General features: G+C 38.7%; 1 protein-coding gene across 1 annotated transcript; it reads right to left on the bottom strand.

Annotated features, from left to right (window-relative positions):
* Positions 1-5,107: 5,107 nt before the first annotated feature.
* kbtbd8 (kelch repeat and BTB (POZ) domain containing 8) lies at positions 5,108-13,515 on the bottom strand. The gene is made up of 4 exons (XM_053484631.1): positions 13,431-13,515; positions 10,392-10,599; positions 8,437-9,554; positions 5,108-7,077 (listed from the first exon to the last, which is right to left on the bottom strand). The coding sequence occupies exons 1-4, from the start codon at positions 13,444-13,446 to the stop codon at positions 6,614-6,616; spliced, it is 1,806 nt and encodes a 601-aa protein (XP_053340606.1). The 5' UTR covers positions 13,447-13,515; the 3' UTR covers positions 5,108-6,613.
* Between the last annotated feature and the right edge of the window lie 2,073 nt (positions 13,516-15,588).

Raw genomic sequence — 15,588 nt, 5'->3', positions numbered from 1 at the left:
AACGATGTGGAGTATTTTGGACCATTCCTCTTCACAAAACTGTGTCAGTGTAGCAATATTCTTGGGATGTCTGGTGTGAATCGCTTTCTTTAGGTCATAACACAGCATTTTAACGGGGTTGAGGTCAAGACTCTCCAGAAGGCATATTTTGTTCTGTTGAAGCCATTCTTTTGTTGAATTACTTGTATGCTTTGGGCCATTGTCCTGTTGCATCACCCATCCTCTGCAGAGCTTCAGTTGGTGGACAGATGGTCTTACGTTTTCCTGCAAAGTGTCTTAATAAACTCTGGAATTAATTTTTCCATCAATGACAACAATCCATCCAGGCCCTGAGGCAGCAAAGCCCCAAACCATGATGCTCCCTCCGCCATGTTTTACAGTGGGGATGAGGTTTGGTTTTGATGTTGGTGTGCTGTGCATCTGTCCACAGAATATTTTGTGTGCTCTTTTGCACACTTCGAATGTGGTGTCGTCCCATGTACTCCATTCTTGTTTAATGCTTTCCTTATTGTAGATGTGTCAACAAAAATGCTAGCATGTGCCAGAGATTTTTGTTTGTCTTTAGCTGACACTCTAGGGTTCTTCTTTACCTCATTAAGCATTCTGCGCTGTGCTCTTGCAGTCATCTTTACAGGACGACCACGCCTAGGGAGAGTAGCAACAGTGCTGAACTTTCTTCATTTGTAGACAGTCTGTCTTACCGTGGACACATTAACATCAAGGCTTTTGGAAATACTTTTGCAACCCTTTCCAGCTTCATGCAAGTCAACAATTCTTGATCGTAGGTCTTCTGAGAGCTCTTTTCTGCAAGGCATGGTTCACATCAGGCAGTGCTTCTTGAAACCAGTAAACCCAAAAAGCAGGACAGCTTCCAGCAACACATCCAATATCATCACACTGATTGGACTCAAGGTTGGCTCACTCTTGGAGCCAATTAGCTCATTAGGCTAGGGGTGTATATATGCACTGTGAATGTTTACATGTTATGTTCAATAAAAGCATAAAAACATATAATGTTTGTGTAGTACTGCATATCGTACTGTGTATGACTGTGTATGTGACAAATAAAATTTGAATTTGATTTAGTACTATTTTAAGCAGACTGTTTTCTATTGTTGTGACTTAGATGAAGTTCAGAGCACATTTTATGACCAATTCATGCAAAAATCCACGTAATCCCAAAGGGTTCACATATTTTTTCTTGCAACTGTATACTGGTGCATCTCAATAAATTAGAATATCATTGAAAAGTTGATTTATTTCTGTAATTCAATTAACAAAGTAAAACTCATATATCATACAGATTCATTACACACAGACTGATATATTTCAAGTGTTTATTTTCTTCAATTTTGATGATTATGACTTAAAGCTAATGAAAACCTAAAATTCAGTATCTCAGAAAATTTGAAGGCGGCACAGTGGTGCATTGGTTAGCACTGTCGCCTTGCACCTCCAAGGTCTGGGTTCGATTCCCGTCTCTGTGTGCATGGAGTTTGCACAATCTCTCCGGTTTGGTGGGTTTCCTCCGGGTACTCCGGTTTCCTCCCACGGTCGCAAGACATGTCGATTGGGCTAATTGGTGTTTCCTGCTGGAAAATTAAATCGGCATGAAATTGCAAAAGTTACTTTTATCTGAAAAGAGGACTTTGGCCCACTGAGCCCACTGACAGTCCGGTCCTTTTTGTCCTTTTTCAAGAGTAGCTTGACACAAGGAATGTGACAGTTGTAGCCCATGTCCTGGATACGTCTGTGTGTGGTGGCTCTTGAAGCACAAACCCCAGCTGCAGTCCACTCCATCTCTCTGTTGCTTGTGCACCTTTTTCTACCATATTTCCTTGTAATCAACTTTTCATTTATGTGCTTGGACACGGTAATCTGTAAACAACCAGACAGACCATTTAAAGTCTCAGGAAACATTTGCAAGTTTTTTTTAGTTAATTGGCTGATTAGAGTGTGACACCAAGAGTCTCAAATTTTTTTAACTTTTTCACAATATTCCAATTTTCTGAAATACTGAATTTTGGGTTTTCATTAGCTGTAAGCCAAATTAATTGTACAAGAACTAAATAGAACAAATTAACAAAAATAAACACTTAAGATATATCAGTTGGAATCTATATATTTTTTTATTTAATTATTGAAATAAATCACCTTTTCAATGATATTCTACTTTATTGAATGTATTGAAACGACTCCAACGTGTTAAAATTCACTTGTACCACTTCAGCACTGTTATTTTAGCAGTGAACTAATACAGTATGAACTAATCCCAGTAAAAATATTCAGTTTTGATTTTCTAATTAATCTTATGGTGCAAGTTAAACTTTAGGCAGATATGTAAGAACTGCAAAGGTTTAAATAAATTCTGTGCAGCAGTCGATTTAAGACCCACAGTTTGACGCATACACAGTACGCTGTTTTGGTGCAGGTTTAACTTAAAGCAAAGTATCATCACTCTGTCCAGTTTTGTGTGATGCTGTGAAGAATATCTGACAGGACACACAGACCCTTGTTTTGGGTCCTCCAATTTGTGTGTCGAGTTCTGACCTTTTGTGTATACTGTCTATTTTATTGTATTTTTTTCTCTCCTTCCTTTAAGTTTCCCCTCTCGTGTTTGTTTAATCCATGCTTTTGTCTGACCTGCTGCAGAACTTCCTTTAGTTGACAGAGGCGTCTTACTTTACATTAATGTTATTACACATACACATTGCATTGTAACTGTACTTGCTATTGATTACTATTTGTGTTATTGCGTATAATTGTTTACAGTTGTTGTAGTTACGTAATGATCATGGTTTTATTGATTCCCCACAGAAAGTGTTCGTAACTAGATGGCTACTACATTGCAATTACATCATTACAAACCTTTTTGAATAGTTCAACAAAAAGTCAATTGTAATTACATGATTATTGCATTGCTATGTAGTTTAAAGGGAAAAGTTTGACTGTTATTACATTGTAACAACAATCCAGGAACTCCAGTTGTACTATAACATTACATTGTTTCTATGTAATAACCCTTTCTTTTGTAGTAAAGATAAAACTAGAATCATAATTGCATTGTTGCATGTTGATTATATAATTCCACTATTTTAAGTGCAATTTATTACACAGGTATTCAAACGCAAATTTTTATACGATTGTAATGACATTTATTACACGTTGATTATTTTTTTAACTGGTTGCCTTTAAACCCATAATGATAAACTCTCCCAGTGTAAAAATAAACTTGCAATACTTTCTCCACAACAGATTTAACCAACAACAGACAAAACTTTTTTTTTTCCCTTGTTTTATTTTCAAATTATGTGCAATGTGAATTTCACAGTAGAGATCAAAGAATATTTAAACAAACTCTCATACCATACACACAGGCAAAAAAAAAAAAGTATCTAACTCAAACACTACGCAGCTATGTATGCAAAGACAAGGAGGCTGATTGGCTTTTATTGTTGCAGCAGGAGACATGAGAAAAGTGTTGTTCAAACTCTTTGCAAGCTTTTTTTTGTTTTTACATTTGGACAAGTTGACTGGCGTTTAGGAAATTTACTACTGCTGTTACATTTAGTGTCTGTAATGCTTACAGCGAAATCACAAAGGAGAAAGGGGGGTTAAAAAAAAAAAAAAAAAAAACAGGATAATGATAGGGGGGAAACCTTACCCAAGTGGAGATTTAAAATAGAAAATTAGCACAGCAACATGAAAGAAAAAAAAAAAAAAAAAAAAGATTAATATCCTGTTTAAAAAAAAAAAAAAAAAAATGAACTGTGCAAGTACAGCAACGCATTTTACATGAATAACAAACCGTAGTCAATACAGTACTGGGTAATAATCAGTAATTACTCCTGAGAATGGTCCGGTTCTGATGCTACTGAGCTTTGTTTTAAGTCTTGACGAAGGCAACTTATTGCACCAGAGTCACGGCTAAGCTCGTTCAGCTTCCGTCGACTCCACACGAAGAAAATCCAGAGAATACCTTTCACATGTGTGTGTGTGTGTGCCACCGCCAATCCGAAGTCCACATAGAACGCGGTCTGGAGTGGGAGCATGCATTCGTTTCGAAAGTGAGAGCTTGAATGGCTTCGCCGAGTGTGTATAGAAATAGAGCTTGCAATGGAGACCTAATGTAGTGCAACAGGAACCAAGAGAATGTACAAATGAACAGAACCAAAAACAAGCAGTGATGCTCACAACACATCGAGCTACAACAGGACTTTTAATTCAGTGGTGTGTGTGTGTGTGTTTCTTTTTGTGTGTGTGTATTTCTGTACAGGATTGTCAACAAAAAAAGCAGCACTGTGAAATATTGTTTTGATGGACAGATGGTTCACTTGCTTATGTTCTTTCCAAGAGTTACATGTGGCACCAACTCAATTGACTGGCAAAAAAAAAAGAAAAAGAATCATATAAACCCCATAAAAGTGTGAAACTATTTTGCTCATATGAACGCCTAATGCATTTTTTTGCCTTAGGATGACATTAAAATGTTTCCTTTCAGGTTTTATTTTCCTGCATCTTTAATGTGTACCTCCCTACTGAAAAGGGGGGGAAAAAAAGGAGAATTTTTTTTATTTGTTTTTCCTTTCAAGCGAGTATTAATGCATGTAAAATGGAGTCCTGCTGGCATCGACCTTGAAAAGTCACATGCTTATTAACACTCCACAGCTCTGGTATGACCATTAAATGCGCAATCAAAATGGTATTTGAAATAATAAAAAAAAACACTGATGTCTGAGTTTAGAAATCGGTGTTTAACGACATGTTCAAATAAAGGAAATAAGAACAAACAAAAGAAAGGTGATCTATTTATCTCTGGGATTATCCCTACAAGGTCGAAAGTGGGGACGATGGCTTGTCCGCAGAACTGCGTCGAGTTGAGGACCATTAGCTTAAACTACGGCCGCTCTGCAGAACACTACACTGATCCACTCCAATATGGAGACCGAGTACAAGATCGTATCCTCGCTATAAAATGACGCTGGTGATGCGAAAAACAAACTGCAAATATATAGCTGGATAGGAGCAAGTCTACAACCATGTGCCAGTGTCATCGTTATCCAGATCACAATGCTCATTTCCTGCCCCCCCCCCCCAAAAAAAAAAAACAACGCATTAGCTGATGAGTTGCATTATATCTTTACAGCATAGAAAGCACCAAATTGATTAGAACTACGGCTCTCCAGCAATGGAGGACCTGAGAAATGGCAAAAATAATATAATGATAAAACGCTATGAAAAAGGATTCATGGGGATCTATGAAGCAGCTCAAGAGACATGGGTTATGAGGAGGAGGGAAAAAATATTTATCAGACAATTCTGGTAAATTCTGGCAATTCTGGTCTTCCAGCGGCAAAATACGAAAAGGGCGAAAGCATTTTAGCCGTTGTTGTGTTGAAGTAACGTTATCGCTGTTCACCGAAATAAAAACATTCATGAAGTCAGGAGGACTACCAGAGGAAGCCATACTTCTCATGAAACGCTAAAATAAATCTTATTACAAGTTATAAGCACATATGTTAGTCTAGAAGATGCTCCAGGTGGTACTTCAACACAACAATTGGTAAAATGCACTGACATACTCGCCCTCTCCGTATTATGGTGTTGGAAGTACGAGTCAAATGGTCGGGATTTTTTTTATTTTGTTCTCCTCATATGTCTGATTTCTTTTTTTTTTTTTTTTTGCATTCTAAGTTGCAATTTTTGTTTTGTTTTTGTCCCCACCCATCACTCATGTCCCTATGAGGGCTCCTTAGGAAGCAGCTGAGATGGATGTACAAATTGAATTTAAATAATAAGTAAAAAGTAAATAAAACCCTAACAGAAAAGCTAAAACAAAAAGTCAGTAAAGCATCTGGATCGACACGTTAAAAGGCTAACTACAACAACATAAAAAGTATTTTTAAAAAGACCAAATAAAAGAATTATTCACTCACAATTAGACTATGCTATATTAAAGATTACAAAGCAACTAAATAATCAAAAACGAAAAGATATTTTCTCCACAGTTGGTTTAACGAATCATTAAGAGGAAAAAAACAAAAAAATTATTATTCAGTATTCTAGCTACCTAAGGATGGGCACCTCATCCCACCAGACCCGTATGAGTGTATTCATATATTTATATAGCTATTTATATATATTTATTACTTTATTGTCTTTTTTTGACACACGCGGTTTGTCCTTTCCAAAAAGGACATCATCTATTCCTATGTTCCACTGCACACCAACAAAACCAATAATAATAATAATTAAAAAAAAAAAAAAACTCACCTAAGCCGCGGAGATAAAAAGACAAAATGGCTCAAGACACAAACAATGTGATAATTGCACTTAGAATTTGTTTGTTTTAACTGTAAAACAAGCAACAGCGAGGACACTTTGTTCTTGTCTCTTATAGATTAAAAATACTGCCGTCTTCACAAGAAGCGCTCCTCTGAGGTCATCGAATTTCGCTCGATTTTAAGACTCCCCTCCTCTCGTGTCTGGAGATTCGAACAGCACCATAGGCGGGGAACAGAACTCCTGAAACCCCCTTTTCCTGAAACAAAAAACAAACAAAAAAAAAACGAACGAACAAAAGAAATCCCTGCTTCTCGCTTTCTCCAGCGGATCAAAGCACTTTCTGGAGACACTGGGGGTACAGCTTGGCTACGACGCACTCGAAATGGCGGCCGAGATCCCAGAGTCGCTCCGGCGTCTCGTAGACTTTGCTCCAGCTGTCGTCCCCTTCGTCGTACTGGTAGAGAGAGTTCTTGCGGCTGGTGCGGAACACGTGCTCCTCCACCGTGACCTGGGTGGCGCGCACGAACAGGTGCAGGTGTCCTCCTAACATCATCGCTTTGATGTAGGGGCTGGCAGCCTGCTCGAAGGGCAAGTCCTGTCGTTGGCTCCAACTGTTCTGCTCGAGGTCAAACACCTCCACCGTGAAGGTGCGCTGGTGGTTGCGGCACACGCCGCCGATGTAGTAGATGCGGTGACCATGCAGTGCCGCCAGTCCTTGACTGCGGGGGATGTTCATGGGTGCTAGGTGGCTCCAGTAATCCTTACAGGGGTCAAAGCAGAAGAAGTATTCGCCTAAAGAGCAGGAGGGGTTAAAAAAATAAAATAAAATAAAAACATGGACTGAAGTGAGGAATCGATTTCGCATCATTACAGAATCAGAAGAATGTCTGTACAGGTATTCCTCGACTTACAAACATTCTATTTACGGATATCCATGCCCAAGTGACGAATCGATTTGTTTTGCGATTTCATTAGTATCACAATTTTACACATAAACCTGATTTAATATATTGTACCTTTTACCTGCAAAGTTGCGGGTTAGAGTTTAAATTTCGTCATTCACAGATTTTTGCCTTAGAACCTAACTATTAAATATCCTCTGCAAAAAAAAAATTGTCCGCTTTCATGACAATATGTAATTTTTTATGCAATTTAACGCTAAACTATTAAAAACAGTATAATTAACTAATTCTGCAACATTAATAATAACGTAATTTCAGCAAAATTTCCATATAAAATATAATACCGTGTACATTTTGTAATACAGTAGAAAGAACACAATGCTACCTAAGAGAAAAACACCACAGCTTGTGATGGTGAATTATTACTGTATTTACCCTACAGTACTAATACCAAAGGAAAAACGACAGCGCATACCAAAGAAAACGCGCTCGCATGTATTACAGTACCTATAGCGGTAACATCGTTGTTTTACATTCTAGCGCTGCGGGAGACAAAGCAGTACAGTACTGTATTTGGTTTACCTTTACATTTTTTTTTTTTTTATATATAGTGTATTAAACTTTGAGTTTGAAAAATTAAATCTTTTTGGGAGGACATTTAGGGTTTTAAAAAAAAAAAAAAAAAAAAAGGGCATTTTCTTCCCACAATTTCGGGGGTCGACTGTACTGTAGAGCACACCACCTGTAGGATTATAGAGAAACTGCAATCTTTTATCACCTGAAATGCAAAACATAAATTTAACATTAATAAAAAAAATTAAGATTTTTGGAGTCAGTGCGTCATGAATTGCCACACAAAATAATCGTGTTGTACATCTCTATTCTCCACATGCGTCAACCTTTAAAGAAGGGTGTATGCCCAACATTAGTTGTTTTCTGGATGGGAAAATAATTGAAACTAGCTTTTTTTTTGAGATTTCAACAGGACCGTGTGGAGAGCAAGAAGACAAAAAAAAAAAAAAAAAAAAAAAAAAAATCTGCCTTCGTGCACTGCTAAAGAAACAATACAGAGGACGTGTTGGATGGAAAAGATCCTGCTTAGGATTGTTGTTCTCAACCTGTATAAACATTTCTTTAGGTTAACAGAATTGCTGCGGAGAATTTTTATATAAACGTGGAACGATACAAAAATACATGTAGAAATTTGTTATGTCACATAAAAATTTGCAAAAAATATTTAAACGCTTACCCTGGAGAACATAGATGCGATCCTTATACTCTACAGCGCTGTGGAACTCCATGGCAACGGGCATCGGACTTACGGCAATCCAGCAGTCATCCCTGGCATCGTAGCACTCAACCGATTTCAGAGCGTTGCGCCCGTCGCCCTCGTATACACGCCCCCCGAGAGCGAACACCTTCCCACAGCAGTGCACCAGGCGGCATCCGATCCTCGCTCTCAGCATGGGCGCGCGTGCCAGCCACCGGTTGCCGGCGTGCTCGTACAGCCAGACGTCACTTTCTGCGCGATGATCGATGCACGTCTCGCTGCTCCCGGGACGATAACCTCCAGCGATGATGATGTCGTTCTCGGGTGTGACGAGGATCCCGACCTCGCGCAGGTCGTTGGGCGGTTTGCACAGCTTGTACACTTTGCCCGTGGCTGTATCCAGACAGGGTACGGTCTGCTTTTTGGCTGAGTGCTTGTGTGCGGCATCAAAACAGATCACCATCTCGGACGCCGTCATGCCTAAGCGTTGCGGGCAGCCGTTGGCACCATTAGTTCGGTTCTTTTCTGTAGGCTCCATGGGCAGCGCCAGGGCGAATGGGGCCGGGATGCGACTCACGAAGGCTTCGTCTAATAGCGGCAGCCGGATACACTTGGCAAAGACGTCAGCAAGGAAGGGCTGCCGACGCACAGTGTCGTGCTCCAGCCAGCGCACGATGCCCTCGTACACGTGCTCCTCTTTGTCCACGTTCAGGTCATCGCTATCCAGAATTCCCACCAGCTGCTCTTTGGTCAAATGAAGGAACTCAGGTTCGTCCACGGCGCACAGAAACTTCCTGCGCACGTAGTCCTGGGCTCGTTCGCGGAGTTCCCGGTGTCCGTACGTGTCGGCGAACATGAACACGCCAATGCAGTTCTGTGGCTCCAGCCGGCTGATCATGAAGTGAGCGCACTGGTCTTGCAGCGCCGGGATCTGGAAGAGACTCGCTGCAGTAAACAGAGTTTGCACGTTGTGCTCGGACAGAGCGACACGTGAGGTGTAGGCGTAGTCGAGAACCAGGCTCATGGATTCTGACTCCACGCCCACGATGCGCACCTCGCGCTGGCTGCTCTCCGTAAGGCCGCTGGTGAACATGGATCTGATGTGACGGGAGAAAATACAACATAAGCGCGGTTGTAGTAGGAGATTTAGAAGTGTAAGTATACAGTCAATAATGATGGTTTTCAAAATGCTACAATTTCAACGATCTTTACTTGTGTGTATTTATGTTACAGTCAGATACAGTAATCTAACAATATTCGGTTCTTGTAAAACAATTTAAATCATTGATTCCTGTAATGCAGTCTAACATTCGGTCTTTTGTGCCCCTTAATCTAAAAAAAAAAGGAACATTTGAATCTCTTGTAATGCAGTCAACCCTGCATGATGTGGTCACAAAAAATACCTATGAATACACTTTTTTTTTTTATAGCTTAAACCCCAAGTATGTTCGCAAAAATTATATATTGCCACACAAAAAAAAACATTAAAAAAAAACTGCGGAGTATATTTGCATTTATGCAAAATCACGGGGCGTTTCCACAAAATTATTATTCAGGCTCTAAGGAGAAATCTGCAAACAACTGAGGCGGCAAACTCTGAACCGCGACTTTGCGAGGGTCGACTTAAATTCACAGGTTGTACTCCCTTGTTTTTTTTCCTTGGTACAATCCAATACATAACTTAGCGTTTGATGTTCGACACAATTAAAAGTTCAATGACAGCAATGTATGTGGAACACTTTTTTTTTTTTTTTTTTTTTTTTTTTTTTTTACCTTTTTGTCCTTTTTCTGCCACCGGTTTCACAGAATATGTGAAGGACAACCATGCATGCAGCAAAGTGCATAACATCTTATGATTAATAAAATGTCTGATGCATTTTTCTGCAGCTTTAAACGTGTATTTGTGTCTTGCATTCAAATGCCGTATGTTCTACCTGAAGTAAGGACTGATAGCAGCGAGGACATTTCTGTGACAGGCGAAGGTCTCGCCATTGTCCACCTCCACGACGATGTCAGTCAGCTGCGCTTCATCGTACAGGGCTTTAAGCTGCTGGAGAATGGTGCAGGCGTGCAGGGCGTCTACCCCGTTATAGCTTGTGCTTGAAGGAGTCCCATTTTGTACTTGTAACAGCTTCCCAATGTCTGCATCAAGAACAAGAAAGCGAGTGTGGGAAACAAGAAAGCAAGTGTGCACAAGTTTAAACCCAAGTCAGAGAAATGAATCAATCATTTCCAGTTGCATTTTATCTCCGATCTGCAAAGTTAAACCATGTAAACGCTACCAGGCCAAACTGATGAAACAAATGTATTTAGATTTTTTTTTTTTTAAATCACAGAGCAGCAACGTTTTACAGCAACCACCAGGTAAGAGCTATTCAAAGACGCAGAAAGCTTCTCACGCTTTCAGTTTGTATTTAAAATATTAAACGCATGATCGATTAATCATCAGTAATTTTGACAACTTGAGGCAGAAAAAACAGACATCATTTATGTCACAAAAAAACAAAGATCTTGTTTGAAACAAAATGCACATTTAGTGCGTGTGTATATAAATATATGTTCTCTTTTTTAAAAACACTTAAACACAATAATTCATGAGATTGAGATTAAATTATTTGTCACATGGATTTTTTTTTTTTTTCGCCCCCGCATATCCCAGTCAGGAAGCTGAGTTCAGCCAGAACACAATGCCACCCCCCTTGTGAGCAGAAACTTGCTCAAGGGCTCAGCAGTGGCTACTTAGCAGTGCTGAGGCTTGAACCCCTGACCTTTCAATCAATAACAGAGTGCCTTAAGCGTTTAAGCCACCACTGCCCCCACCTTTGCTGTAAACATTTTCATCTCCAAAGTAGTCTTATTTAGCAAGATAGTATTAAGCAAGATTTTAAAAAAAGACCCGTTAACACTATATAAATACCCCTGTGCTCATCTCATAACCAGGTACTAAGACTAAAAAACGCAAGCAGCAAGACAAAAGGTTTCTGCAAGAAACAAACTCTATATGTGCTTTAAGAAATAAGAAGTGATCTTGCATGTAAGCACAATTTACTTTTATTTTTTTTCCAGAAGGTCTTCTGACCCATCCCACCTCCTCCCACAGAAACGTAAAAAATTCCACGCACCCCAGACTCGTTTAACCAACAAGCAGACGAAACGTCCTGATGCAACTCGTAATGATGCGTTTAGGTTCATTTGGATATTTAATTGTGGAAGAAGAACAAGAAACATTTTGTTTGTTTAAAATAAGTTGCTAGCTTTGTTCATACACTTTTGTTTCTTTAAATTGCATGTTTTATCTAAAATAAAACCGCATATATTAGGGGCTTTCAAGACCAAGGAGGACTTTTGATTGTGTAGAATAAGAGAACACACTTTTCCTCTATATAATCCCTGCTACTCAAATGCACTTATCACAGCATTTCACTAATACTTGGAAGAAGAAAAAAAGGGGGGGGAGCCATGATCACCACCCAGAGCCATGATCATACTGTCTGAAATGCTGGCCTCCCATGAACTCCCCTTTCATAGCCCTTTCTTTTAACGTAAAAAAAAAGAAAAGAGCCATTAAAGGAGCTCTTGGGAGGCCAGCGTTCCAGAAATTAAACTTTCTAGCTTGATGTTATTCAAGTACTAGTGAAACTCTGAGATAAGTGCATTAGTCTAGCAGGGAATTATACAGAGAAATTAAAGAGTATTCACTTATTAGTTTTCACTCCTGCTTTGACTTGATCACATCATGAATTCGTTATACTCATTTTAAATACTAAGTACTAAAGGTAAATCACGTGTCCAAGCAAAAATTACAAAAACAATACAAAACTCTGATCCAAATTATATCGTTTGCCGAATTTGGTTTCTGTGATTTTTCTCGACATGCAGCTTTCATCAACATCACAATGCGATTTAAACGCTGGACAGTAACTCATTCAGAATAGGTAGAATTCTCGTTCAGGGATCCAACCCCGCATCCGATCTTAGGACTGGGGATGATTAACCTTTAATTAACAATGAATAAGCCAATTATGTGCTTATTATTCATTAATATTAACCGGTTCAACCAGTTTTAAAAAAGACCAAGCCTTTTTTAAGCCTATTATCTGCAGGCCACCGCTTTTCCAGGTAATTAAATTTAAGATAAATCATGCTGGTGCTGAACCCAAAAAATTTATAAACTAGTATTAAACCAAGACATATTTAATACTCCCCCATCAGTGTCCTGTGTTGTTTTCTGGACCAATATATCAACATTACGGTCAAAATAACAACATACAGTGACAGTTAAAATGTCTTCAATCTGGACATGTCGCTTCAATTCGTGGTTATATTGACTCATTAAACAAAAAACAGGAACCAGCATGCTAGCTAAACAACTCATTGTAGATTAGCCGTACTGCCAGCAGGTGGTAGCTAGCCGAAATAGCAGGATAACTTGTTTTTGCTGATTAACGAAGACCAAATTACTACACTACTGAAACCAGGACTGTGACTAGGATGCGGCTAAAGTCGTTTTTCTACCAGGACGTCACAATGACACGTCGTTAAAATCGTTTAAAATAAGACAAGCCTTTACAGCCGCACGAGCGCATTTATTTCTCTACAAAGCACACAGACAGTCCAAAAACCTCTCGAATTTACTCAATATTATACCAGAGAATAATCTAAACAACGATTCTAACGATAATTACTAGAGTTTTTGCTGCTTTTTTGGACGTGGCTGGTTCCACAGCGCTTATCTGCCCAGGCTTTTTTTTTTTTTTTTTTCGCTAGCAGCCTAGCTTGGATTAGCCGGTTGCTAATCAGTCAGTACTTTCCCCCACCCCCTGGCTACACAAACACTCGAAACAACATCCATTTAAACCGGAACATGACCGCTCTGGTGGAGCAAATGCGTGGCACGTTAGATATAAATCATAATTTGTTTCATACAAACTTTAAACAGTCGAAGAGAGATTAATAAACCGTGTAACTCTAACCTCCACCGGCAGCCATTCTCGCCCAGTCCGTCTCACTGCAGCTGGGAAAAACGTCACCGGTCGATCTGAGCGCCCCGGAAACAAGCACCAGCCAATCAGCGCTCAGGAACGTATTTTGCTGACCAATTAGATTGCGCCGTGTTCACATTTTTTCATAGGGCATTAAAAGCGATATCATGAACAGCCGTGGGACTTCATTACACTGTCCTGAGTGATTAAGTGAAAATTAAATGTTTTAAAATTGTAATAGTTTATTAATTAAAAAAGGAAACTAAAACGGTTTATATATATATATATATATATATATAATTCTATTAATATTAATGAAAAAACTATCGAACATTTATTATTTTTATTACTTTTATTATATTATTTATATTATTGTGTATTTTAAATAATATTATTTCGTTATTTTTATTTAATTCGAGCAATATGGAAGAATAAATGTGCTTGTGCAGTTGAAAAGACTTGTTTTTTTGTTTTTTATGATTTTTACATGTCATTCATTATCATTTATTATAATTATTATGAAAATCATTATCATTATTTTCCTGGTAGGAAAAAAAAACGATTTTAGCCGTACCCTTGTCACAGTCCTGGTTTCAGTAACATAGTTAATGGGCAAAAACAAGTTGGCCTGCTATCTCGACTAGCTACCACCTGCTGGCTCTCTGGCTAATCTACAATGAGTTGTTTAGCTAGCATGCTGGATCCTGTTTTTTCTTTGTTTGTTTTGTTTTGTTTTGTCTTATGTTTCATTATAACCACAAATGAAAGCGACATGTCCAGAGGAAGAGCTTTAAACTATCACTGTATATTTTGGCTGACTGAGTTATTTTGGCTGAAATGTTGATATATAGGTCCAGAAAACAATATGGGACGCTGATGGGTGTGTATGAAGTGTCTTGGCCTTATACTAGTTAGGCCAAAGTAAAAAAAAGAATAAATAAAAAAAGAGGCTTGTCTGTTTTTAAAACCAGTTAAACAGGTTAATTTTAGTGAATAATAAGCACATAATAGGCTTATTCATGGGTAATTAAATGTTGTTGTTTTTTTCATTGTTAATTACATTGTTAACTACATCTCCTGGGATAGGCTCCAGCCCCCGCCACGACCCGGTATACAGGATAAAGTGGTAAAGTTGCTGAGTGAGTGAGTATTTATTTAAGGCGGGGAGATAGGATTGGTACACAGCTTCTCAGTGGTTAGACTGTCACTTGACACCTCCATGGTTGTGGGTGTGAATCTGGCCTCTGGTCTGTGTGTGTGTGTGTGTGTGTGTGGAATGAACTCCTGATGCTTTGTGGGTTTCCTCCATGTACTTCGGTTTTCCCCCACAGCCCAAAGGCACAAAGTGTATGACTGCATGTTTTAGGAACTCCCAACTTTAACCCCAAACCACCCCATGCGATCCCCTGTGGCCCTGCCCAGTATAAGAAATTGAATGAATGAGCAATTTAAACTAGATTTGTTCTTACCTAAACTTTAATTGTACCACTTAGCACCTTATACCTGACATGATTAATAATTCCAGTGTTGTTAGGTGTTGGTCAATTTATCATAAAAAAAAGTCTTAAGAAAATGCAGGAACTTTATAAATAAGTCAATATGGCACTATTTACTCACATTATGTGATTTTGAAGCCATTTTCAGAGCCCCTTTCTCGTGAAAATTGTCCAGGTAGACGGTGGACCTGTCCATACTGGAAACGGACACGTATACGTTGTAAATCACCTGAAGTGTGACTTAAGAAGGCGCACATTGGCTAACTCAAAGTACAGCATTAATAATGATATTTCAAATCTTAGTGCTAATCCAAATGCTAAATTGTAGTTGTATTAATTTATATATATATATATAAAAATAAAGTTTTTTTGAGTTTCCTTTCTGTCTCCAAGTCCACTCATGTACTGTATTTATGTCATTGGTATGAATTTTCGTTCACAAACTGGACCCTGACTAAAATGTTGTAGCTCCACATCTATATCTGCTGTTAGGTTTAAATAAATAGCATTTAACATATTATAAGCCCAGAATATTGTCTACTAGGAAGCTTTTAAAAGAAGGCTGGACAACAGCAACATTTCAGTAATCAATCATGTAAACTATTAATAATGGAACTGACAATAGGTTTTGCAACAGCCACGATATAATGTAG

Source organism: Clarias gariepinus, chromosome 23 (genome assembly GCF_024256425.1).
Source record: "Clarias gariepinus isolate MV-2021 ecotype Netherlands chromosome 23, CGAR_prim_01v2, whole genome shotgun sequence".
NCBI lineage: Eukaryota > Metazoa > Chordata > Actinopteri > Siluriformes > Clariidae > Clarias > Clarias gariepinus.
The sequence above is the reverse complement of the archived record's forward strand: the minus strand, read 5'-3'. Positions and strand labels throughout refer to the sequence as shown.